The sequence below is a fragment of the Mugil cephalus genome, chromosome 3 (genome assembly GCF_022458985.1).
Source record: "Mugil cephalus isolate CIBA_MC_2020 chromosome 3, CIBA_Mcephalus_1.1, whole genome shotgun sequence".
In the NCBI taxonomy this organism is placed as follows: domain Eukaryota; kingdom Metazoa; phylum Chordata; class Actinopteri; order Mugiliformes; family Mugilidae; genus Mugil; species Mugil cephalus.
Genome location: NC_061772.1, coordinates 22,839,957 through 22,867,105, shown reverse-complemented (window position 1 = coordinate 22,867,105; position 27,149 = coordinate 22,839,957). Strand labels below are relative to the sequence as shown.

The 27,149-nt window shown below is 42.9% G+C and overlaps 1 protein-coding gene across 2 annotated transcripts in view; it reads right to left on the bottom strand.

The window, feature by feature from the left end:
• The window catches only part of fbn1 (fibrillin 1), a 59,259-nt gene that overhangs the window by 4,914 nt on the left and 27,196 nt on the right, over window positions 1–27,149 (bottom strand). For both annotated transcript variants that reach the window (XM_047580049.1, XM_047580050.1), the window contains 33 exons: window positions 26,152–26,277; window positions 24,554–24,679; window positions 24,343–24,465; window positions 22,747–22,872; window positions 22,087–22,212; window positions 17,207–17,329; window positions 16,290–16,412; window positions 16,067–16,192; window positions 14,768–14,890; window positions 14,541–14,663; window positions 14,264–14,431; window positions 13,029–13,097; window positions 12,813–12,938; window positions 11,824–11,946; window positions 11,560–11,718; window positions 11,398–11,469; window positions 11,196–11,321; window positions 10,982–11,104; window positions 9,579–9,704; window positions 9,371–9,487; window positions 9,157–9,282; window positions 8,941–9,060; window positions 8,198–8,323; window positions 5,325–5,477; window positions 5,147–5,209; window positions 4,941–5,060; window positions 4,694–4,813; window positions 4,490–4,612; window positions 3,854–3,985; window positions 2,848–2,970; window positions 1,863–2,069; window positions 857–982; window positions 497–619 (listed from right to left, as the gene is read on the bottom strand). In XM_047580049.1, coding sequence (XP_047436005.1) covers window positions 497–619; window positions 857–982; window positions 1,863–2,069; window positions 2,848–2,970; window positions 3,854–3,985; window positions 4,490–4,612; window positions 4,694–4,813; window positions 4,941–5,060; window positions 5,147–5,209; window positions 5,325–5,477; window positions 8,198–8,323; window positions 8,941–9,060; window positions 9,157–9,282; window positions 9,371–9,487; window positions 9,579–9,704; window positions 10,982–11,104; window positions 11,196–11,321; window positions 11,398–11,469; window positions 11,560–11,718; window positions 11,824–11,946; window positions 12,813–12,938; window positions 13,029–13,097; window positions 14,264–14,431; window positions 14,541–14,663; window positions 14,768–14,890; window positions 16,067–16,192; window positions 16,290–16,412; window positions 17,207–17,329; window positions 22,087–22,212; window positions 22,747–22,872; window positions 24,343–24,465; window positions 24,554–24,679; window positions 26,152–26,277 — 4,116 coding nt within the window. The remainder of the gene's footprint in view (window positions 1–496; window positions 620–856; window positions 983–1,862; window positions 2,070–2,847; window positions 2,971–3,853; window positions 3,986–4,489; window positions 4,613–4,693; window positions 4,814–4,940; window positions 5,061–5,146; window positions 5,210–5,324; window positions 5,478–8,197; window positions 8,324–8,940; window positions 9,061–9,156; window positions 9,283–9,370; window positions 9,488–9,578; window positions 9,705–10,981; window positions 11,105–11,195; window positions 11,322–11,397; window positions 11,470–11,559; window positions 11,719–11,823; window positions 11,947–12,812; window positions 12,939–13,028; window positions 13,098–14,263; window positions 14,432–14,540; window positions 14,664–14,767; window positions 14,891–16,066; window positions 16,193–16,289; window positions 16,413–17,206; window positions 17,330–22,086; window positions 22,213–22,746; window positions 22,873–24,342; window positions 24,466–24,553; window positions 24,680–26,151; window positions 26,278–27,149) is intronic.

Sequence of the window (27,149 nt, the reverse complement as noted above, 5' to 3'; positions counted from 1 at the left end):
GGAGTTGACAGACGACTGTATGGGGGCTGCTCTTTTCTGAGTCAAATTCCAGTCCTTCTACAGTCACTGACCTACAAATGAACTGCCAATGAACCAGACACCGGAAGCACAGAGAGGTACGGAGGAGGGGGGGGGGGGGGGGGGGGCACTAAAGCTGTGGTAAATAAATATGAAAAAGGCCTGAAACAAGTGAACACTGTGAGCACGCGTCTTTAAACTTCTAAACAAGGCTGATAAACAGAGACCCAGACAGATTAACTGCGTCAGAGACCCCGGATGCATGGTACACGTCTTCAAACTGAGCGTCTCGGGACGGTGAGCAGAGCACTGGCAGAGGGCCCAGGCCACTCAGCACTACAGCAGCTGGAACCTGAAAACGCACTCAAGCAATGAGAGCGTGTCACTGAACTCGACGGATCTCGGGAGCACTGAACTTAATGTGGGCTAGACTTGAATATTTAGAGGTTCTGTTTGGCATTTTGTATGTGTGTGTCACCTCTGCAGCTTTTTCCATCTTCCTGCAGGATGTATCCTCGAGGGCAGGAGCAGATGTAGCCTCCTTCGGTGTTCTTGCAGATGAAGTTACACGGCTTCGGTGCCTGTATGCACTCATCCACATCTAGAGGGAGAAGGTGAGACAGAAAAAGTGAAAGACAGAGGGAGTTTTGAGTCCGCGGCCAGAAATTCCATAAGGGGAGATGATGAGACGGACAGACTCGGGCTGCATTTTTTCAGACGACTGTGTGGGTAGTCCACACAAAATACTTTCAGCTCTTTACTAGACAGCAGGAATGAAAACTTGAGGTAGGTAGGTAGTCAATAAAGCACGAACACTGGAGGTGTATTTAAGCCTTACCCACACACAGTGTGCCGCTGATGTCAGTAGTGTAACCGGTTTTGCAGACGCAGTGATAGGAGCCCAGCGTGTTGATGCACTGACCATTCTTGCACAAGTTCCCCATCACGCGACACTCATCAATGTCTGGACAAAAACAAGAAGCTTCCTTCAGACAGGGAACGGATGCATTTATTTTCACTAGTGTATCTAATGAACTGGCTAGTGAGCGTGTGTTTCTAGGCATTTTGTTAAACATGGAGCGTGTAGAGTACGGTATAAAATTACAAATTTCTACCAGCAGCATATAAATCAGTGCTTCGCAAGAGGTTTCAACATGGCCACCACTAACATTTGTAAATAACCAGAATCATATCAGTGTTTTTTTTTGTTTTTTTTTTTAAATAAATACTGATTTAAGTATTATATAGTATATAGAAATAGTAGTACAGTATAGTAATGGATGCTCTACTAGTCAGAAAGCAACTCATCTGGAGGTGTCCACTTATTTTAGTATAAACAAAAAAAAGGGAGCTCCGTGCGGGGACTTGTTGTCACAGACTGAAACTAAAATGTAAAAAGGGGCTTTACATAATTCTATTTCCTGCACTTACCTATAAAGGTGTGTCTAACCCCTCTCTCTCTGTCTCAATTCTTAACGCCCCCCTAACAACCCCTCTATTTTCATTGCTTCATCTTCCATTACCCACCCCACATCTCGCTCCGTGGGTTCCTCTAAACCGATGACCTTCCATCTCTGCTATTAATGTCTGCTTGCCTTCTGGGTTCAATCTGCTTATATAACCAAAAATGACTCTCTGCAGGGGAGTTATAAATCTTGGAAGATGAAGACTGCATGTAAACCAAAGAAAATTATAATGAATCCATATCAACAGAGACTGATGGCAAAAGGGAGACAAAACACCAGATGTTTTCAAGGAAAGATCCACAGCATCCAGTTGGATAAATTTAGCCGTGGACATTTGAATTATTCTTATTGACGATTCATTTAAACTAAGTAAGATACCTCTGCCACTCGTGGTGTACCCAGGTCCCAGAGGACACATCCTCTTGTACTGGGTGGTCCCCGGCAGCGGGCAGAGCTCACAGCTGGTGCCCCATCCTCTGCCTCCGTCACAGCAGCACTCAGACTTGGTCACCAAGTTCCTGTTGCTAGAAGTCATCTGGCACAGTGTGGTCAGAACTTCAGTGAAGCAGAAGCCTTCACGGTTATCTGGAGGGGTGAAAGAGGCGGGGGAAGAGAAGTGAGTGACAGACAAAAGTGGGCCTGGGGAAAGCAGACCGAACAAACCCAGACGGGACCACACACCAGACGCAAACAGATAACCCACACTGCTCTATCACTACAGTCTGTGAGGACTGAGATAGACAGGGGTTTTTCTCATCCAGTTCAGGACATCACGGTTACCCATGGGGATATATTTAGTCTAGAGAGGAAGGCTTTCACAGTATTTCCCTGCTCCTATCTTGATAATGATAGACACATGTTTTTTTTTTTTTTCCCCAGCATGACAAAGGACACCGTCATGGAAAGGTTGAATTCCCACTGAGACAAAATTAAAAGGAAACCTAAAATAAATATAAATAAACTAGTAATCAACATGAAATAAGACATACAGTGTGATGTCTTTGGTTTCCAAGGGAAACCCAAATGCTTAGCGATATGGGTGATAATTTAAGTTCTGAATGCCAGAACCACTAATTACGGTACCTTTTTAAAACATTGTTTTCTTAAACTTTTTGGCCTCTCAAACTGGCATCCCCACTGTAATATCCAATTTCATATCATCCAGCATGTAAATAGGCAACCAAAATATTTTAAAGGGTGGCTTCATTTAAGGAGAACAAACTGCAGTAAACTAAAATAAAAGGGCAGCAAGGAAACAAAAGATCCTGGTAAAACCTCACGCTTAACTAAAAACACATGAAGTCAGAACACAGTGAAAAGTAAAATATACAGAAGGGCACATAGTATAACTTCATTTACATACCAATGCATTCTGTCTGTGTTGGGTTAGCGATGAATCCCTGGTCGCATCTGCAGCGGTAGCTTCCTACTGTGTTTTCACAGCGGCCATTCTTACAGACGCCTGGTTTGGTGCATTCATTCAGGTCTAATACATATACACAGACACACACACACAGATACACACACACGGTGTAAATATAAAACGGACTGTTATGTTGATCTCAGTTAAATGATGCCAAAGCCAATGTTCCTCCAAAGAAATCATAATATGAGCTCTCATCATTTGATTAAAATTGCGGCAAAAGTGAAAAGAATTCACTGTGTCCAGAACCAACTTTATTCTTCAGCGTTTGATGAGTCGCTTGTGTGGCTGCGATAAATGTTTCATAGTAACCAGAAAATTTAAGAGGACATTAAAAAATAAAGTTAAATATAGAATTCTTTTTCCACACAAGTACTTAATACAGTAGTCCTCGCTTGTTTTTATTTGCACTCCAGGTCAGATGCTAAAACAAACGTCGATGTGAATGAACTCAGGTTTATTTTCTGTACACTACAGGCCAAAAGTTTGGAAGCAACTTCAAGTTTCTGTTCATAATACACTTCTTAAAAACCAGCATGAGTTCTATGTATTTTGGGATGTATTTACTGCATGATCAGACTTTGCTTTAAATTGAAATTTTATCGTTTCAGTGCAAAAGTAAAAAAAAAAAATTACAAAAAAATTACAGTTTAGATTATTCACTTTAACTCTTTGGGGCTTTTGAGAGTCTGCAAACAAATATCCAATGTGGAACCAATGCCTTGTATATGCCATGCTGTTTTTAAAGCCAGAGGAGGTTATAGTAAAAATGTCTTCCGTCTTATAGCAAAAATAACTTTACTCTTTATATAATAATCATGTATATTTTGATGCCAAGTATACCAGTGAAACTATGATCTTTTAATGTAGAAAACAAACTTTTGGCCTGTGGTGTAAATGAAGACAACATGAAGTGTTTCCTACAGTTGGACAGTGTGATACTTACCCATGCAGCCCTCTCCACTGGGCATGCGCGTGTATCCGGGAGAACAGATGCACATGTATGTACCAATCAGGTTCTTGCAGGTCATCCCTCTGCTCTCGCAGTCATCTATGCCATCTTCGCACTCGTTCTGATCTGGAAGAGAAAAACTCCAGAGTAAAAGGGCCGCATACATTTTAACTAGTCCGTGTGTGTGCATGCATGCACAGCAATTACGGCGCACCAGTGATGTAACACAGACACTCATGACAGTACTCCAGGGCTTAATCTAAACGCCCACTCCAACACCGATATCTATAGTGCTAACAGGCGCGCAGTGGGAGAGCTGGTGGTCTGTTTGGAGCTCTAATGTAAACAGCAACGCTATAGACACTGACAGGTTCCTCCTGTCTCTGCGCTTCCCCCCAAATACGACCGTTGCCATGGTGCCCGCGCTATCTGAGAGCGGAGGTGTAAACAGTGTCTCGACCGGTTAGAGTGTTTTAAGTCCATGCCGGACGGAGAACTCTTGAGGATCTCACAGTGATAGCGTGTTATGTAACGTTTTACGGACGGGGCCAGCGTGTCTCTGCGAGGTACGACGTTCTCCAGTAAATTCAACCATGCCTGAGAAGGCCTACGAGTGAGCTGCTGCGGTACCTTTGCACATCTTCTTGTCCTCGCGCAGCACGTAGCCAGTGGGACATTTGCACTCGTACGAGCCCACCACGTTAACACAGCGGAAGGCGCACAGGAGGGCGTTCTGGGCGCACTCGTTGATGTCTGCACGAGGAACGGAGAGCGACAGGTTACGAGAAAAGCCTGCACGGGTGAAGCGTGCGTTTGAGATTGCGCTTCGCTCACCTTCACAGGTCATCATCGGGCCGGGCTCGAAGCCGTCGTCGCACGCACACTCAAACCCTCCGATGACATTAGTGCACGTGCCGTTTCCGCAGGGATTGCCGATCTCACACTCATTAGTGTCTAGTTGGGAGAAAGTCATTGGAAGAATCACATTAATGCCACGTTAATATCCACACATGCAGATGGAGCTGACAGAGAGGAGGAAGATGAGGAAACACCGGGAAAGTTAAAGAGAAAGTAAACTTACCTTCACATTTAACGCCTCTAATGTCCAGGCGGTATCCCATGGGACATTCACAGCGGAACGAGCCGTCCGTGTTGATGCACTGGCCATTTTCGCAAGGATCATTGAGGCATTCATCGATATCTGCAATAAAAAATATCAACATCGATTGAAATTATAAGCCACAACATGACAACGCAGGGAAGATTGTGTGTTAGTGGCACACATACCTTTTGGATGGTCATCATCCCCTCGTTGATATCCCTCATTAGGACAGAGAAGGATATATCCCTCTGGAACAGTGAGATGTTATTATTATTGTTTTGTTTGTGAGCTTCCATGCAGTCCACGAGTGTTGTCATTCATTCGTGTGTGTGTGGCAGTCTAAATGCAGGGAAGAATACAAACCTTCTCCTTTGCTGGGGCAGATTTCACAAGGGTCTCCCCATCCCTGACCGGGCATCCCAGTGCAGCAGCAAACTTCCTTAGAGGTGTTTTGAGGCTTCGGAGCCAGGCAGCGCCCATTTTCAAACTTGGTGTAGCAGTAGTTCACACGGATATCTAAAGGTTAACACATAAACAAAGGACAAATGGAGTGATGGAGTATTGGATACCAGGTTGACAATTTCCCCCTGTTACTATTTTAGGTCATCATTACACAATGCATTATTGTGTTTTACCATTGTAAATGAGCTGAGCTAACTCTAAGTACTTCCATTTCTGTTTTTATCAAACTGCAAACACTGGGGGAGAGATGGAAGGTTTTTTATTTCAACTGCATAAAGAGCGGGAAAACAAGTAAATAGTAATAAATATGCTTATCAACATAGCTAAACCCTGCTAATTAACACAACCACACCAATGGCAACTTATTTCTTTAATCTATTTAAACAATTATTTTTACATATATTTGCTTAGCCCCCCAAAAGTAAAATTTGTCAAAAAAAATCATTGTGTACAAATGCCACATAGGTAGTTATTTATTTATTTATTTTTTATAAAATTTTTTACTGTTTAAGATAGTGTGGCCTTCATTCAATTTAAAGTAATGCAAAATCAAGCACGCCATATTACATGGATGTTTTTTTTTTCCAGACTTCTTTGCAATGTTTAGGTCAGAATGAGGTCAGTGACCACACAGAACTTAATTTTAACCTCCTCAGACTCAAGCTTTTGTTTGCTATGCATTTTTTAAAAATTTTTCTTTCTCCTAAAAAACTAAGCATCATCTTTCAACAGGAAGTAGTTTTTGGGATTATTTCATTATTTATATTATAAAAAAGTCACCAATGTGTGAAAAAATATAAAACTGTTTATTTTAATACCTGTACATGCCTGAACAAAACCAGAATGGCGAACAATGAACGTCTTCAAATGAGTACTTGCTAATTAGCGAGGTTGTAGCTCGTTGCTTCTGATAAAATTTGTTAATTTGCAGGTCAAATCAAACTAGAAATGTTAATAAGCACAAATAAATAAGTTTTAACCGTAGAACTTGATGAGGTTTTGTTCTGTGATTGTCTGTAGAGCAAATCCAATGAAATGTCCGCTATCATGTTTTTACTGATTAGTGTATTAACACTTTGCTACCACTAGGTGGCAGACTAAAGTGTCCACTAACGAGGACAACGGTTTTAAATGAAGCAGAATAAGCTGCAATAAAACATAAAACTTAATGTGAGGGTGCAGGGTCTCAGGAGGTTAAAGCTGCGCCCAAGGTAGCACTCCTGCCCACGACCCTTAAAATGGCAGAAGTGCCATGCTAACTTGTACTGTATATTGATCAAAATGCCAACAGGACCCTGACATTTAATGCACTTTAAGGTGACTTGACTCTTGGTCAATTATCTCTACTGAGCAATCCATATTTGCCTTCTTCGTCCTGGACTAGGCAGGCGTAATGTGAAGCATATGGCCGCGCTCTCCTGCAAGCACCGGCCTTCACTGAACTCAACACAAATAAGCTTTCTGACCACCTTTGATCACATGCACACACACCTGGCTTAAAGGCAACGATCACACACACGAGCACCTGGTGCTGTTAGGAGAATGTCAATGAGTGTCACGTTACTTTCCACCGTGAAACTGATTCGTCAGCCTTTCCGCGAAAGAGATTGATGGTGCTCTGAGCGCAGCCGTTGTGCAAGTGTGTGAGCGCACATGTCTACGCATCACCACTTGAACCCACATATCTCACTCTAATTTTTTACGCTGAAATATAAGACACTAAATAATTGCTTGTTCACCAGAAAAAAACACAATACTACACTTTACTACTGAGGGACATACTGAGGGGAAAAAAAGCTAAAATCCTACAAAATTAGAAAGTTAAGCTGTGAAATAAATCAACACTTGGTAACGACTCTAAAGATGATGACAGATGTTTAATGGTCATGATTGTGTGTATTGGCCAAACCACTACATCATTATAATTTGAAACATATCATTAATTGGAGAGTCCCTGCAGCCAAGCGGTTGAGACACATACCAAATACTGTCACTGCAATATCACAAGTATGGAACACGTCATCGCCTTCTTTCCCCCTCTCCCCATGTTTCTACCACCATTAAAGACTAAAATAATAATAATAAAAAAACACATTAATAGGACTTCTTATGTCCTTTGCACAGACTTGATTTTTTTTTTGTGTATTTAACTGGAACAATCGTATTAATAAATACTTGATGTAGATGTAACCTTAATATGATACAGGTTTCGCTATTTTTATTTTAATGACTTTTATCATTATTTCTCATTGTTTTTAACCAAACAAAGTGTTTTCGCAGCAGGACAGGCTTTGTCCTTGTCTAGAAACCCCCTTTGGTGCCAGTGTTGCTCACTCCCCACCCAGCTCCTGCTGTTTATCTCCTTCAGTCGAGCACTTCTGAGACTGCAGAGAGAAGTGAAATGCTAACTGTAAACTGCCTCACTGAACTGATGATGTCATCACTTCAGTGTTTGGAGAGGGAACTCCCTAACAGAGGACTCAGCGTGCCCCCACCCCACCCAAAAACACACATATGTACATAAACACACACACAGACGCACACAAGTGAGGAAATGGAAAAGTGATCTGTTCAGAGCCACCCTTGGCCTTGTTGAAGCACCGGCAGCAGAACCAGCTGGAACAAAGTGTGCTATCATGAAAGAGCAGGAAAAGTCTGACTGCTGCTTCGTCTCCACTGGTACTCGCTATGCATAACGTAGCTTCATAAGCTTTAGCGGCCTCCTCTTTCTCAACCCAGACACACACACACACACACAAAGAAAAAAAAAATACCTAAACATCTGCGTCCAGAGGCAGAGAGCTGGAAGCCTTCTGGGCACAAGCAGGTGAAGCTTCCTTCGACGTTGACGCACGTTCCAAATACACACATCTCAGGAGACTGGGAGCACTCGTCGATATCTGACACACAAAAAGGAAAAGTGAATCACCCATTCTTAATTTGCACCATTAGATTTCAGTTTAATTTGTCTTTGAACTACAGTATTGTCATATCCGTGGGGATAACATCAACCTGCGACTCATCGTTAAGCCACTGTCTATGAGAAAACTAAATGTAGTCTTATTAATGTACAGCTGGATGAGGGTATATGATCTGGAATAGGTTCAATTTTACATGTTCACTAATCACGATGACCAGCTGCTGCTAATGCTAAGAACTCACTGCTGTTCCTCCCTGCTTCCAGGAACAGAGCACAAAGCAGGAATGTGTTAAAGTCTGCCGAATATCTCTTCATCAGCCCCACTGTATAAACAATCCAAGAGTTCCTGGCTCGGGCCCACTCCCACGTGTGAAGGGGAGAAGAGGGGTGTGTGTGAAGAGAAGGAGTATGCAGCAAAGCCTATTCTGTTCTTGTACAACTCAGCAGAGCTAAGTTTTGATTTGCGCATACTGAACGTAAGCAGGTGCACTCTGCATTGCCTGTGAGGAGACTGACCACTCCGTAAAGAAAATCCTGTTTTTGTTCTACGTGTTTCTTGACCATGATGCAGAAAGGACTGGCTTTAGGATGCTGTACCTTCACACGTTTCCTCATGGAGATAGTAGCCAGGTGGGCAGATGCACCTGTACGAGCCGTCCAGGTTCAGACAAGTTCCTGCACCACATGTGCCCGGATTCACTGCACATTCATTAATATCTGGGGAGAAAGGGAATATACAGCAGATTTACTAAAAAAACGTTTATATATCATAAGCAGGAAAATATAAAAAACTGAAGAATTGTGGTGTCGTACCTGTACACAATCTGTTGTCCAAAGAGAGCTCGTAACCATCATTGCACACGCAGTGGAAGGTGCCCACGGTGTTCACGCACTGTCCGTTTCGACACAAGCCCCTCTGCGTCGAACACTCATCGACATCTGATCATCAATCAAACAGCAATGCATCACAAAAAGCCGGACGATATTTTAGTCTTTTTCAGTCAATCGCATCCACAGACTCACGGACCTATGCAGTCGCTGTTGTGAGAGTTCTGAAAGCCGGGGTAGCACAGGCAGTTGTAGGAGCCCACCGTGTTCTTACAGGTCCCGTTGCCACAGGGTTGTCTCTCGCACTCGTCCACGTCTGAAACGCAAAGGGCGACATTTGGGCAGTTTTATCGCAGGCTGTGCTGACGTTACCCCACACAGGAGGAGAAAAGGGAGGCCCAGCTTACCGACACACATGGACTGATCCCGCGTTGCTTTGAAGCCGTTGGGGCAAAGGCAGCGGTAGCTTCCCAACGTGTCAATGCACTGGCCGGGGTTGCATATGCTGGGGTTCTCAAGGCACTCGTTACGGTCTGGAAAAAGGAGCAAAACCAATGTTATGCAATGTAAAATTTAGATGATGTGGATATTGGATGGGTGTTTTTGAAACTCTTTCAAGGCCCATAATTCTGCAGACATAAATCTAAATCGTTTATTTTGTCCTCAAACAGGTGTCTTGTTAAGCTTAAATGACCCAAAGTGCAAGGGCGCGCTGTGTACACCGATCAGGCATAACATTACGACCACTTTCCTATTTTGTAGGTGTAGCCGTAGTTTTTTGTGTGTGTCTGCGTCAGGCTGCATCCGGCTGAGGATGCCTGCTGGCACCAAGGAGTCTCGTTGCTATGGGGTGGGGGTGCTATGTGTTTAAGTCCAAACATCTGCCATCTTGGAATTGTCACAAGAAGGTTAATGTTATTCACTTTCACTGTCATTGGTTTTATTGTTGTGGCTGATCTGTGGACACATATTTTATTCCTATTTATATGTGAAGTCACATGTGACATGCACGAGTGTTACTATACACCCGAAACAACACAAAATTATAATATGAGTTTAAGCCCTTGTGATAATTGATTTAAACATGTTAATATGGGATAATGCTTCAAAACACAGTATTCACTCTCTTGTAAATAATAATACCGGCATAACAGCATTATTATTAAACTGAAGTAAAAACAATATCTCATTAATAAAGGGTATTTTTATCTCCAGACACAGTTTAAATTTTCTCTCACTGGAGCCTGGAGCCTGCTCTGTTGTTAAGAGTTGCATGAAAAGCAGGAAGCAAAACAGGATGTTGATTTAACATTTGCTTATCGGCCTGGCCTCTGCAAACTGACAGCAACAAGTTTTTAGATATGCTGCAGCACATGTTCAACAGCTCAACACATGCTTCACATTCTCTCCTCCTTAATAACAAGCCCACCATGAAGAGTTCTCCATCAGACCGACTGTCACTGCGCTGCCCCGGGTGCTTTATCTTTGGCACATAGCTGGCAAAGAATGTGCAGTTCAAAGAGTTTCATACAACGGAGTTTGATTAAAGAGCTCGAGGAGGAAAGGCAACACTGGGCCACAGAGAGACGCAGAGAAGTCGGTATCATTCTCATTGGAGACAGCAGATTTTTGGCCGCTTCTTCTAATCTTTTCTCTAATCGTGCTCCACGTTTCCACCCATTTTGTATAATTTCTACGAAAGTCAGTAGGAGGCGTTGACTAAACCGCTGAAGGCTGAATGAAAGCTGGCAACCACGCGCCATATCTTTTACTTATTTAAAATTCAGAAGTGATCTCAGCGCAGCCTTACCTAAACACTGTCCGGTGGGAGTGAAGCGATATCCAGGTTTACACTCGCAGCGGTAGCTTCCTGGCATGTTCAGGCAAGCTGCGTTCTGCTGGCAAACCGGCCCGTTCTGACACTCGTCAATATCTGCCAGCAGCACAGATAGAAGTGTTCAAACACAGGGCGCAGATGTAAAAACACAGATCTGGTGAAAGCTTGCGAACTGTTTCGACGTTACCTTCGCAAATCAGCAGCTTGTCGTTGTAGATGAAGCCGATGGGGCACTCGCACCTGAAGCTGCCGATCATGTTGATGCACACTCCGTTCTCACACACTCCTGGGATTTCTCTGCACTCGTCAATATCTACCCCACAAGGAAAAGAAGTGGATTAGAAAAATATGACTTCAATCACACAGACATTCAAACTGGAAGCTCTTACCAATGACGCGTCCGGTGGTGATGTCAATATAATATCCGGGCCTCTCACTGCCGCACAGGATGGCGAACTCATCTAGAGCGCGAATAAGATATGAGATGACGAAAGCTAATTTTTCAGTTCCTTAAATAACGGTGTGTTAGCATACACAGCGTGAGACCTCACCGGTGCTTGGCACGGGACACTGTTCGCAGGGTTTATTCCACGCGTGGCCGATGTTGTAGGAGCAGCAGCACATCTTTTTGGTCATGTTGAAGGTCAGCTCCCCGTCGCATGTCCCGTTGTCAGAGTAAAAGTTCCTGTAGCAGTAGCTCTTCCTCATGTCTGTGTGCGTTTAAAGAAAGAAGCAGGGGAGAGGAGATTAAACGTAAAAAAAGGCGCCAGCGTGACGTTGACATTTTGTTGATCCACGTGTGCGAGCGCGCCTACCCATGCAGTTGTTTCCTCCGTTGACCTGCATGTAGTCCACAGGGCAGATGCAGGTGTAGTTACCAATAGTGTTGTAGCACTGGCCTGGACCACAGATACCTGGCCGTTCACACTCGTTGATGTCTGCACAGAGGTACAGAGATTAATGGTGAGTAACGTGATAAATGCCTAAAGGAAGGTGGAGTGAGTGCAAAAAGGAATACATGATGATACAAATGTGGAAGAATTAAGAGACTAGCTGCGAGCACAATATTATAACCCTTTATCTTCACTGTTCAGTTCAGTATGAATGTGGAGACTTTAATTGAGTTCATCTATTCGCTATTCGCTCTTCATTTGGGCATATCAATAATAGCACATTCATCATTTCTCTAACAACTTGGTGCAAAATAGCGAACACTGTCCTTATTCGTTCCGGCCCAGCTAGTATCTGACAACTTAGATTGACTAGAGACAGAGTGGATGTGCAGCCCTGGACTTGCAACAGACACATTTCGCTTTTGTTCTTCCAGCCAACAAACACACACTAATTAAATTGCCTCATGTCATTGTCCAACCCTTAAGCCCCCTCCTGTCCTCTTCTCTCTGTTCCCAATTCTCTTTTCTAAACACCCTTCCCACTTATCCCCCATTTTTCATCGCTCCCTCCATCATCTCTGGTGTATCTACACTGGACTCTGTGTACTTTCCTGAGCGGAGGGCCGACCACATCAGAGCTGGGCCGCTCTGAACACATTTAGGCACTCAGCTGTTTCATCATTCTAGCTGAGCTGAGCTGGGTTGGTAACAAAACTGGAGCAGACAAGGTTTAATATTTCTTAGTTATTTTGCTCTCAGTACTTTCTCCACGTGTCCCTGAACGAACAACAGCGGGACTCAATTTCCTACCCGCTGGAACATCCCGGGGGCAGGAGCTCAAGAGGGATAGGTCACCTGTGTCTTCATGTGTCCCGTGAGGCTGCACAGTAGTACTCGTGTGTGTTTAATACCTTCGCAGACTCTGGTTTCCAGGTTGAGGGCAAAGCCTCTTGGACATTCACACTGAAAACTGCCAAAGGTGTTGATGCAGTGTCCTCCCTGGCACAATCCGGGCAGCTCCTGACACTCATTGATGTCTGCCAGAGAAAGAGCGAGAAAGGAAACACTCAGTTGACAGTCGGTGTTATCGTCGTTGAGTGAGTGTGCATAACACGTTGCTTTCTGACCTTCCAAGATGACAGTGATGGGGTTTGGCCTGAAGCCTTCTCCTCCAGGACACAGTGTCTTGTACTCAGCTGTTGTCACAGAACACACGTTAAAAACACGCAAAAGCAAAACACTCTCGCACATGGTTGTTTCGTGGCAGGATTTGTCAGTAATGAGGGCGAGACGTTGATTTAAGTCGACCCCAAAAAGAGGTTTCTCTCTGTTCTCTCTTGTTTTTCTTATCTCATGTCAGACCTCTGAGAGATCCACAGAGCCCGGTGGACATTACTGCAGCTACTCAGAATTATAAAGAGAAAAGAAAAAGGATTTCTTCTCGTCACAGAGGCAGGCATTTCCTTGAGCTGAAAAGGGATGAGTCATTCCCTGTAATGTTTTGAACCATCTGTAGGCAATTTTCAAATAAGTTGCACAAAGCTGTCTCATCTTTACCAGCAACAACGATTACACCAAACACACCCTCATCGCATGACAAGAAAAGGCAGCGTGTAAGTCCGTGTTTTCACAGAGTACACACATTATCACATCAGATTTTTCCGAGTGTAAATACATATGCACTGATCAGCCATGACATTATGACCAACTGCCTACATTGTATACGTCTCCCTTGTGCCTCCAAAACAGTTGTGACTCGTCAGAGAATGGACATGGGTCTCGACACCCTGAGGGTGTCCTGTGGTGTCTGGTAACAAGATGTTGTCAGTGGGGGGGCTTTGGCTCCTATGGTTGAGGGGAGGACAGTCTGTTTATCATCCCACAGATACTTGATCAGTTTGGGATCTAGCGAATTTGAAGGCCAGGTCAACACCTTGTGCTGTTCTTCATGTTTTTTTGAGTCATACTAAACCATTTTTGTGTGTGCGTTGCCAACAAGAAGAGTCACTGCTATGAGGTGGGGAGAGTCCGATCTGGTCTAGATGGGTGGTACATGTCTGAGTAACATCCAAACGAACGCCAGGTCCAAAAGTTTCCCAGCAGAACATGAAATGTCACAAGATGTTCATGAATTCTCTGTTGTCAATGTTGTGGCTGATCAGTAAATACTCATTTTATTCCTATTTATGTAAGTAACATTCTCACAATCATTACATGAGAAGAGGTAAAAAATATTTTAGTACATTTTTATGGGCGACAGTGTTTGGTCTAACTGCCAAACACTCTCACATTTATGCTTTTGGCCACATTAGTAAAAAGCTAAAAAGGAAAGTAAAAGCTGAATAACAACATGTTGACTCACTCGAGTTGACGTAGGGGCACGATTCACATGGATTCCCCCAGCCCCGGCCGTGGGAGCAGCAGCAGGACGCCTTTGAAACACCAACTCCGATCTCGTTGGAGCACTCCAGGCTCTCCGATGCATCTCCCCGCGAACGAACGTTTAAGTAGCAGCTTCCAGAGCGAGTGTCTGCGTGCGCACGCGGTCATTTAGATACTGTACATCAGCGAGCATTTGCCTTTGGAGTTACGTGTACGATACAACTAAAACGTGTGGTTTAGAACTTGATGAGTCTCACCTACACAGCCCACTCGGGTGGGGTTGAGCTCGAAGTCTGCCGGGCAGTTACAGTGGTAGCTTCCGGGGATGTTAACACACATACCATTCATGCAAGTGGTCGGATCCGCGCATTCATTGATGTCTGAGAAAGAAAGACATATCAACACTCAATAGTCGTCAGTTCATTGGGACATAAACAGAGCATCTCTGGGTCACGGGCTGATACTGTGTGTCGGCTCATCTTACCTGTGCAGTTGCCTCCACTCCTGTCCAGTTCATAGCCAATGCTGCATTCGCATCTAAAAAGCCCTGGGATATTCTGGCAGCGTCCGTTCACACAGATGTCAGCAAAGGTGCACTCGTCTATGTCTGTAAATGAGGGAGAGACAGAAAGAGGAACCCAGCTGTGAAGGATTAGTGGATCATGGGATCATGGTGGAAAATTGGCAGCCAGCAGTAGGAAGTGAAGGCCGCTCACCTTTGCTAAAGAATGACAGTTCTGGGGCAAAAAAAGTGCCCAGACATATCCAGACAGAAACACACACACACACACACACACATACATACCCTATCAGAGCTGCAGCCAAGGTTATGAAATTGTGCTCTTCCACATCATTAGACTCTGCACAAGTCATTACTGTCCAATCCTGCCTGAACTGAGGCTGGGAGGACTGGTCAGGTTATTTAAGGATGTTTGACACATCAGCACACCGGGGTCAATCTGTTCATTCAGTTGAAGCCAGCGATGCTTTATCACTGGAAGCATGAATCGCACTTGTCTGCCAACGATCATGAGTGAGTTCACACGGCACTCTGCAGTAGCAGGTTTAGTATCTAAGTATATCTAGATTTATTTTATTGCACTTATGCAAAAGCTATGGCAAAAAAAAAAAAAAAAAACATATCTGAAACATGCATCAAGAGAAATGAGATCCAGACCAACGTTGTTTCAGCTATCCGGGGTGTCAGGAACTAACTGCCTTTCTGTTGCCCCACAGTTTTTATAAATAATAACAAACTTCTATGGTGCACATAGACATTTCTTCCATGCAGTCCATTGTTTTTCTGCATCAGTCATTTATCACTTAACTGTGCAATATTTAGAAATAACTCCAGACACAATATGGCGTGTGAAAACTCAACTTTGAAAGGAACTGCATTGCTACAAGATGAAACAAAGAAGCATTTGACTTACTAATTGATCAGATGTCACAATTCTAAATATCTACGTCGGTAACTACTTCTCACCGCAGAAATATGATGTTGAAACACGGCATTGTTTGTAAATGGAACAAGCAAAGCGCAAATGTTCTCACAACTTCAACCACTCTGACGATGTGCACATTGTGCACTTCCCACGTCCAAAACAGTATCTCACGAGTTCCATTTGAAAGCAGCATCTGTTCGGATCAGTTGTTCCTCCAAACGGGAAAACAAACAGTCATTCATTAGAGAATAACCAGACCTTTTGGAATCGGCCGTCGAGCACAGATCCAGAGATCTTGAGGCAAGAGAGTCGGGGATAGCGGTGTCGTGCTTCCTTACCTTCACAGGCCTTGCCGTCGGGGGTGGCGATGAAGCCCATGTCACATTCGCAGCGGTAGCCTCCGGGCAGATTGAGACAGTGGCCGCTCTCACACAGGTTGCTGTTCTCTGCGCACTCATCGCTGTCTGTAACGGTGGTCACACACACAGTTCTTTAATACGAACGGCTTTCATGCATATTTTAAACAAAGGTTGAAATGCAGTTTAAGATATTGGTTGTGACCTGAGCAGTAGAATCCATCTCCGGAGAATCCATCCTTGCACACACAACGATATGAGCCCATGGTGTTGAGACATTCAGCGTTGTTGTTGCACATATGTGTCCCATTCGAACACTCATCCAGGTCTGAAACACAACAAAGTCATAAAACACTTAAATGACTAAATGAACGTTTAAAAAAAAAAAAAAAACACTGTCCAAATGATTAAATGAGAAAAGGGATAAGGATTCCAACATCCATCTCTGAATGAATTAATCAATCTGGTCTGATCTAAAAACTGATCTACTACTCTAAGACATGTGTCCTACAAGCTCAACAATTCTCAGTTGCTTTCTAATATATGTGCATTAAATCTTACCTCCATGAAGGCTGTGGTATTCAGGACTTGTTTAAAATGGGAGAGCTGTTGATTCAACTGTGTTTTCATTTTGAGGGCTGTGTAGTTTGTAGAACTATTGAAGTGTATTGTGTTGTACTTGGTAGCTTTATGACCATACAGTTAATTCACCTCCTTTCTTACACTGTTTCATCATAAACTATATTAATTCCTATTTATTTGTGACAGTAATGGAGCTAAGGTTTAGAGTTACTGCTACATTTGAACACATTAGTTTTCACTTGTGTACCCAATGAACTGACAAGAAAGTGTATGGTTTTACTAATTTCCTGAAACAGCTGGGCACTGTAGTTCCTTAAAAACGTCATTGTTTGTTTAGGTATTCTGAGAGTAAAATTAGTTCAATCACAGACATTTCTTTACCAACAAGATTATCTCTCCTAGATAATAGCAGAATATTACAGACACTATTGAATGCTTTATATTTTAATTCATCTACTCACATATACGCATCATTATTGCCATTCTTGTAGATCCACTGAGGGTCAGACATATTGGTGCGTTCGAGGCCACCAAACTTACCTGTGCATTTGAGGCCATTGCCAATCCACCCTGGAGCACAGTTGCATTTGAAGCTGCCAGCTGTGTTGGTACAGGTTGCGTGTCTGTCACAGTTATGGGCTCCAATCTCACACTCATTAATATCTGGCAAAGAGGAAAACAAACGGGACGACATGAGAAGGCAAACAGACACCACTTTGATGGTCTGATGATTTGGCCCTGATTTCTGATTACAGCCAGGTTCTTAGCACTGAGGTTTAAAGTGCCTAAAGTGCCTAAAAGCAGCACCGGGAGACGACAGGGCTAACCCTTTCTGGTTCACTGTCTTCACCCATGGAGAGCTGTATATCATAGCAGAAGGCACCATTCTCATGATCTCTGATACTAACAGCCTTCCTATGAAAGTTTAACGAGCAGAGCCAGTGTCTGGATTTTCATTATCCAAGTGTATCCAGAGAGCTATAAAAGAGAATGATATCCTAATGCTGAGGCCTTGCTCTGTCTACTCAGTCTGAACTAGTATTTCTGAGGTTATTTTAGGCAAACATTTCCCTTTTCACCCACAGACTCTGCACCTCTCATATGCGGCTTTGGTAACAGCACATTACAGACCCACTTTAATGCTCATGTTTGGTTTTTCTCACCACCCCAGATGTCAAGTTTGGAAATGTAATCTTTTCAAAACACAATTTCTGCAAAAATGTCATCCACGAAGATGCCAACTCTACGCATAAATGTTCCTTCACGGCAAAAGCACGATAATGATATCTGGCCAGTGGAAGAAATATTGAGGTGCTCTGTGGGAATCCTTTTTGCATGTGCTAATCTATTGTCTGTGGCCAGGATTCCAATAAATGAGCAAAAAAAATTAATGGGAACAATCATTGGCCACTATTAAAACCTTCCCTGCCCATAAAGCTGTTTACATCCTGTAGGGTGGACCCTCTGAGGATCTCTATGAAGCAGCTGGTGGTGATAAGATGCAGCTCTTGTTCCTCAGGCAGCTTTCATACGATTGGCTTCTTGGCACAATGGAAAAACTTTGTACGGGCTACAACACAACAATGATGACTGCCAATCTGAAGCAAAACAACACTGAGAAAAACTGACTAACACAATGCCTGACCTTGAGTCAGAGAATGGGGCAGCTAGCAAGAGTTTGTTCCTGCGGCGTGTCCCTGCACATCAAAGAAAGCTATGCTAGGAACTCAACCTAAATGTTAGAACTCATCGGCCTGTGAGACGCGCTCCTCTCTGTGTGTCTGTCTTTTGCGAGAGTAGTAATTCAAAACACTGTCAATTAGAGATTATCGCTGCTGGTTTACTGTCTTCCTGAGGAGAGGGTACGGGTGTATTTACGCTACATTTGATTAGAGGGTTAATACGAGGGCTCAGAGCAAATGAATCTCCCCGGATTACAGACGGAATTAATGATCATTTCCCCCCTGAGCCTTTGATGACACAGAGCACACACATATGGAAATGCGAAGAGAAAACAGGGGGTTGTTGCATGCGAGAAGCGTGTCCACAGTCGCAGCTGTTTGATATAACTAGGATAGTGTCAGATGATTTCAAAAGCATGAAAAGGGATCTTAGAGAATTACACATCTGCCTACTTGGCTGCCTTACTGTCTCCAAGTTTGTATGTCTGTCTGATTGTCTGTTTATCTGTCTGCATTTCTGTCTTTTGATATATGTCAAAATATAAGAGATACTAAGTAACCAAACTCTTAGTATTTTCTAATATTAACACAATACGTGCTGCTTTTTATAACATGCCGAATGTGGCCACAAGCGTCACTAATGTTGAATATTAAACATGTCGCAGTATGTATTTAAGTTTGCCAACAATAGCCACCATAAGCTGACAGCTGGACATAAGTAGGCCAAGTGAGGCTGCAGAGGTAAAACTACTGTTAGCACAGTGCTGACCAAAAGTGTATTTTGTTACTTCTCAAGAAACGAACAATTATTTTAAGATAGTTTTGATTTCAGGTGTGATTTTAACACCCATATAAGTAAAACAATTTTTTGCATTTGTAAACTGTGCCTGTATACTTAGTGTCAGGCATTCGTTTTTAATTAGAAATAATATTTATTTTATATCCAGAGAACAGAATTAATGCGATAGGATTTGGACTACTATGTTTAAGCATGGTCAGAAAAAGGATGACGTCATCAGCATACAAAGATATCCTATGTACTTGTTTGTCTACTTTAATGCCCGCAAGGCCGTCATGGGCTCGGACAGCCATAGTGAGAGGTTCAAGAGTTAAAGTGAATAGCATACATCGGTAATAGAGGACAGCCTTCAATGCTGTAAGTTGAATGGTAAATAAGTAAGAAGTAGCAACTTCATTTCAACCAACACTTCTTCTTTGTGCCAAACTCCAGGGCAAAACACATTTAGAAGCCCAGTCCAACTGGAAAAAAACAAACAAACACAAAAATGACCAGCAGGCTAGCCAAGCCAACCGGCATATCATTGGAGTTTTCAAGTGGGCACCTCCCTTCACCGATGTTTTGTTAAGTTAGGTCCACGACACCTCAAGAAGGCTTAAAAGTGAGTTCTAGCATCTTGGAGTCCCCACCCTCCATGCTGCAACCACACAACCGTGTTACTTTCAACCGAGAGATTAGTTTAGCCCTACTACTAAATACTAAAATCACTACTAAAACCACCTTTAGCACGCTCCCCAGCTAGCATGTTTCCTCCTTAACCACAGCCACTCACTTGTCCTGCTGCCAGGGACATGTTGTTTACTGCGACCCTCTGTTCTCTCCCGTGAATGCCCATCTCGCACAGGAGAGCAATGCTGGATTTTGCCACAAATTCACGGCAACCCACCTCCACCAGCGTTACAAGGGCACTCCACCCTCACTGCTCAGCTTCTGCTGCTGCCATCTGTCCATATCTTATAGCTCTGTTGCACTCATTAGCTTCCTCAACTCTGCCTTCCCATGGAACAGTAAGCTCAATTAGTTTAGTTTGAAATTTGGTGTATCAAAACCAGTTTGACATTTTGGTGTATGTACATTTGTGCTCATTAAGAGCTGACTTAAGACACCCACTTTTTGGAGATTTCATCACACAGTTGCGGGCTTCCAAGTTACACTTTACTATTTTCATTTGTTTCAGATAGTATTTTGCAAGCCTTCAAAACTTAGTTTCAGTCTTGCAACATTAGATTTCAAGCACTATCAAGCACTTAATTTTAACCTTTCAAAACAAACTTGGTTTTTGCAGATTCAAATTATGGCATGATATTATTTCCCAAGCTGTTTGATTTAGTATTTTTTGCTAAAGCTCTCATTAGCTAGCTTCCCACCACAAATGACACATTCATGCTTGCTTTACTTTCCGATACTGATGAGTCATTCTTCAGAGATGCTGTTTCATTCATTAAATAATGGTTCTCTGACAGCAGGGATAACAAGGCTGAGCTGGGATAGGCTTCTCAGCTTGCTGCTCATTCACCTGACAAAGGATTGGCCTACTAAATAGTCCTCTAATGAGAACCAAAAATGTTTAAAAAGTTTGTCATTATTATCCAGTTTGACATGTGTATATCTAATTTTGAGGAGAAGGAAGGACTTGCCAGTAGACAATTAAGTTAACACACATCACCCTTTATCCTGACCCCTTCTTTAAAGCTGAGCCATACCCAGCCTTGTAAACTCTTCCAAAATACCTCCACCCAGAACTAACTTTCCAATACAAACGCAGAGCCTTACAAGCACTTAAGTGCCCATACAAATACCCACACACTGAGTATTCTGTGTTTTCAGAGAAATAAAAAGAGAAATTATTCCTGTTGGAGCTTCACCAACAGCTGGATCAGATCTGGCCTTGAGAACACCACTCACTCATTAACAAACACATGCAAGAAGATTTAGTCCACGCATACCGATGTGGTCACGTAAGGCAGTCCCACAATGACAACCAATTTCTTATGCATTTTTTCGTCTGAATATATATCTGTTCGAAAAAAAAAAAAGAGTAGCAGGTCTTGTTCACTTGTCTATAACAAGACATCCTGCCTGCCTGAGAAGAATTAGCGTCTTGATTCCCTGGTCTGGGGCTGAAATTCCAAACCTGTGATTCAGAACCGGCTGCTTTGCTGCAATCCCAGCTTTCTCAACACAAGGAATATACTGTATGGACATTTTAATGGGATTAGAATGAGCAAGAGAGAGTGTGTGTGTTTCTGTGTGTGTGTGTGTGTGTGTGGAAGGGTGAATTGCACTTCAGACAAACCTGTTTATTTGCGTCTGAATGAGGACGTGCTGCTGCTGACTGTGTGTCTGACTCATTTGGGGGACAACGCCAGATAGAATCACTGGCCAAACTCACAACCAGCCCCCAATCTCAAACGTTTTAAGAAGGCTTATAAATCAGGCATAATTCTAGCAAGACACAGAGGGAGTCCAAACCAGCAAAGGACTCTAGCTGCCGGATGGATTTTGTATTTATGTGTTCTGGAGCCGATACAGGTGATTACGCGCTGCAGAACTTGTCCAACCATCACGTAATGTTTAACTGACCCTAATGAAAGAGCAACAAAGGCATAAACAAAGATGCAATGTGATGCATGCATCTGATGGATGACAGTGATCTCACTGCTCCCGCTGCTGGTGCACGTGTGCGTGTTTCTCATCAAGTCAGACAGGAGCTCTTGAATGAGGGTGAGTAATGCGAGCGCTGCTTCTGGTTAGCCAGACATTTCTCATTTCTCACCTCTCTCTTCAGCTTGCTTTCACTAATGCCGTTTAACACAACCGCACACATACCCACCTCCCTTGCAGCTTAACTAGCAACAGGCCTCGACTGACTCACCGTCCACTGATAGAAGGTTTCGCTTCTGTGGGTCTGAATGTTCGCGGACGTTCGTTTCGCTCACCTGTGCAGCCCGTGGTGCCCTTGCGTACAGAGTAACCCAGGTCGCAGTGACAGATGAAGGATCCCTTGGTGTTCTCACAGTTCCCACTCAGACAGATGTTTGGGTTCAGCTCGCACTCATCCACATCTACACAGGAAGGGAAGAGCAGAGGAAAACGCAAGATCAAGAAACGGTTAAACACGTCGACAATAAAAGGAAAGGTTTATAACAATTAATGAGCGGTTGTTGATTCGGTCTGCCAAACTGGTTTTGATAAGCTGTGACATATGTAAGTGAATCACAAAAGAATTACATCATGAACTATAGTGAAGATTTAAAATGTGTTTACTTTGAATAAACACAGCAATAATAGAGTGTGTGTTTGCGTAGACCCATTTAGAAGTTTTCTGTGTCAGCTTTTTGTTTTCCCACTCAGTGGAAGCAGAAGTATAAATGTCACACATTCCTCCCAGCTCACTTCCAACGAACACAATGTTGATTTATACATCAACAACAACATTACTCCATGTTCCCTCACACTCATAGATCTGAGTCATTAGGTCTTGTTCTCATGACTCATTTCTTGGAAATCCTCAATGACGAAGTTTCTTTCAGTAAATCTCGGAGAACCCTACTGATCTGCAGACTTTTATTTTGGAAATTAAGGTGTGAGTCTGTTACCCAGGCAGGTCTTCATGTCCTCAGATGACATGAAACCGTCGAAGCACAGACACTGGTAAGTCCCTGGTGTGTTGGTGCACTGGCCCCCGTCGCAGATGTCTGGGGTCTCCTCACACTCGTCAATATCTGATGATCGAAAAGACAGAAAGGCAAATTAAAAAAGGAACAGGAGTAAGCAAACAATAGGCAATAGGAAAACTAATGAATGAATTAAACCCATATAGTGAAGAGTAGCCATAACATACAATGGAAAACAACGCAAGGCAGCATACAGGGCTATACAGGAAACATGTCTCTCTCTAAAATTACCCCCACTCTGCCTTGATCCCTGTCTGCATATTTGTATCTGTTGATTAAAGGAATATGACTCAAGAGTCAAAAACTCTGAAAATGTTAGAATTCACTGCAATGAACATCGTCTGTCATTATATGTTCAAATATGGAAGTTTGGCAGTAACCTGTCCCTGTTTAAGTATGTGTTTCCCTTAGACACGTGCCAGACAAATTACAGCAATGTGCCTCTATTTCATATACACTGCTTCTTGATGTGTTGCTACTGTATGTTCCTGCTCTTAAATCTGCTCACTCTTAAAACAAACTTTGAGGCCCTTTAGAGCTCCTGTATGCATAATATATAGACGTGGTGGGCTGTCAGGACCAGAAAACTCTTTTTTGCTGGACAAAACTTTGTCAAAATCACTGACTTACATTTTTTTCCCCAAATAATCTTATTAAATTATCCCCAATGCCCTTTTCTTTTCATGTTATGGCTTGGCTGTCTCTCAGCTGTGGTGCCTCTGGCAGCATAACTTTACATCCTTAGCTTTTATCCAATCAGATTTTAATAATTTAGTTTTAATTGGTTTTATATATTGATTATGTGTTAATTGTTTTACATACTTTATGTCCTGCTGCTATCTTGGCCAGATCTCTCTCTTAAAATGGAAATTTTATATCTCAATAAGACTAATCTGGTAAAATAAAGGCTATTATTATTATTGTTATATTCAGCCATCACGTGTCGTCGGGGGACAACAGAGCTGCTCTTTTCTAGCCGAGCTAGCAGTTCATGTTCATCTGTTATGGGCTGCACAAGCACATAAGTAATTTGTCCCGGTTCACGTGTTGAAAGCTATTTTTTGAACCCACGATGGCGGAAGGAGAAGAGATTTAGTTGCAGATCTTCTTGGAAATTTCGACAAAAGGGTGTGTCTGCACTTTTAGGGCGGCAATTATGAGCGCTATGAGGACTCTAAATTGTTTCTCAAGTTCTGGCGAGTAAAATGATTCATATTTACATTTTTTATGTATATTTTTGGCATTTCATTAAATCGATATTGATGCTTCTGTTGGACCTGACGTATGTGGAATTGTTCTAAGTGAGTTTCTTGCTTCAGTAATGGCGTGCAACATCCTGTTTTACTGCATATCCGTACGATGTTGATGGTTTATATTGTAGTGGTGTCATAACAATTGTATTAAGACGTGTTTTGAATGAGGTTGGAGAGCACTGAATGCCTAGGCGGAAAATGCATGGCCCACCACTGATGTATAGAAAATCTGAACCATAAACTGACACACAGTTACTTCACTCACCAGTGCAGCTTCTCAAATCAGGCATCAGGGCGAATCCACTGTTGCAGCTGCACTCATAGCTGCCCTCTGAGTTGGTGCAGAACGACTCACAGCCGCCGTTCTCGATGGTGCACTCGTCAATGTCTGAGTGGCAGAAAAACGTACGCAGGTGTCACAAAATCTCAACAAGAAAAAAATAATTATATGTTCATCTTACAGTTGAGAAACGTACCAACACACTCCACTCGGCTCTCGGTGGATTTGTATCCTGTGTTGCAGGAACACTGGTAGCGGCCGATCATATTGACACACTGGCCATTCCTGCACAGTCTGTCGCTCAACTCACACTCGTTGATGTCTGTGAAAGAACAAAATAATTATCACACATTTTTATAAAGGGATGATTTTATGGCAATAAGGTGCAAACTATTTTCTGGATTAACCGATTAATCAATCACTTGTCAACAAAGTAGTGAAAATGTGCCATGGAAGTACAATCTGCAATTTAAAACAAGAATTATTATCAGCTCTGCACTCTCATATAATTGCACATGGGAAGCTCTTAAAAGTGAACACAAACTCCCCCTAAAACACAAAATCCTTGTAAAAGTATAATTACAGCTGGGGCTCAACTAAACTAAAATGTGACATATTCTGAACTTAATGGTGATTAAGTGCATTTCCAACAAGGAATGTGATGTCATTATGGCTAATGCACTACACCCATCTGTACGAAGTGCGCAATATAACTAATGTTTATTGTCATTATCACCTAACACCGAGGAGATGAGGGGTGCAGGTTTCAGTGTGCTTTTAGATGGTAATAAAGGAAAATAAATGAGCTTAACAGCCAGTGATTGAGGATTAGGTCATGGACTGAAAACCTTCACAGACGCTGTGTTAAGTCACCAGAATGACACCCTTTGAATAATGCATGATCCCATCAATTTGTGCAATAAACTTAAGGTGGGAGTTGTGAAACTGAAGAACAGCGCAGGAAACGTCAGACCCTGTTTTTGTAGAGTGTACGCTGTTACTACGTCTCCAGTAAATTAGATTCTCGTGTAAGTAAAATGTGAAAAAAGCTGCATGAAAAACCTACACAAACAGTCTGCTTCTTGTTCGTCTGACACGGTTTTGAACAGAGACCTCATCGGAACATTTTACTGAAGACGGACAAAAATAAAAAATAAAATAAAATCTTTGTGAATTAACCAGAAACTCGACGCATTCTGAAAGAGGCTATATCCTGAAAACTTACATATCAAAATAAAAGTATGCAACAAACTGTTGCTCAACAATAAAGGCTATAATTTCTTAAAAATATATCATTCAAGATGACGCTTTTTTTCCCCGTCTTTTTAATGGACAGTCCCTATTATTCAGTTGTACAAAGTGCATGTAAATTGGGGAGCTTTAGCTAATTAAGATCATTTCCAGCTGTAGTCTCCGGCCAGGTCATAGAGGGAATCCTACTATTACCAACATAGGTTTAAAATGGTAAATAGAGCTTTATCCCTCCCCAAAGTGGCGCAAGTTCTATTCCAATTACTCAAATGTTCTTTCAGTTTTTCCATTTTCAAACATCAACACACTGACCGCCGTCAGATGGGATTCTCCCACTCCCACTCCACCCAGCGCCTGAGTCAGCCCACACACGGAGCCAGAGGCAGGGGCCGCCGATGGAGTGCGATGAACCACAGCTCCCTTGTCATTCTAACGCTCCGCTCTGACAACGTCCCCATTTACTAAGCTACACAAGAAACGATTATCCTCCTGCAAAGGCTAAAAGGCGGGAGAGATTGAGGAAAAGAGAAAGTCGCCGCTCACCTAAACAGGCCGACCCATCGGGCGCTACCTCGTGTCCTTCTGGGCACACACACTCGAAGCTGCCCTCTGTGTTTAAACAATCGCCTCCACGGCAGAGCAGGGGGTTCCTCTCGCATTCGTCGATGTCTGGTGGTGGTAGAACACAAACAGATATTCAGCGTTGGGGTTCAGTTACATGAGACAACTTCCTTATTTTAAGTTTAACGATGCAGAAGAACCAAGGGTGCACTATAACAAACATAAAATAACCATATTCATTTTTAACTTGTTGGTAATTTTGGGCTAGCTTGCTAAGCCAGTCAGTACCAACAGATTACGATGCCAAACCCTGCAGACCTTATTTTTAGTTCGGATCCTTTTATTTTTATTATTTTTTTTGCCAGTTTTGGGCTAATTGCAGCTTTAGGCCAACAAAAGTATCGAGACTCTCTGTTTTCAGTGTGTGATTTCTCCCAAGAATTTAATCAAACGGCGTGGAAGGGGGGACCGGCACAGAGTATTTTCACAGATGGTGGAACATTAGGACTTGAGGTTCGCGTAAAATGTTGGTAGCTCATTGTGTGAGTCCCCCCGCGTGCTGCTCATAAAGAGCAAATGTCTTTTAAGACCGGTTTTTGCAAAGCGTTTGTGATGACACTCTGGCTGCCCTGACCAGGTCCTATCAACACGCCACAGGGGTTTAAATTAAGTCAATTTAACTTCCTGGTCTCATATACACACTCACATATAAAGTATATACAAATACACACAAGTTGCAAATTGCACATTACATCATCGGTGTAAACAATGGGCTCCAGATCTGGCATGGTAGCTTAAGCACCTCATCCAGAGTTTATGGCCGAAGAGGGAGTGTAAAGGAGAAGGCTGGGTTGTCATAGTGCAGAAGGCCTTCCCTTTACTCCGAGACCCTAGACTGGCTACTGTACCTCCCAGCCCTTTAACAGGGTGTGCGAAAGAGTTGCTGAGGGGATTTTTTGAATCTCTGCCTTATTCCTTAA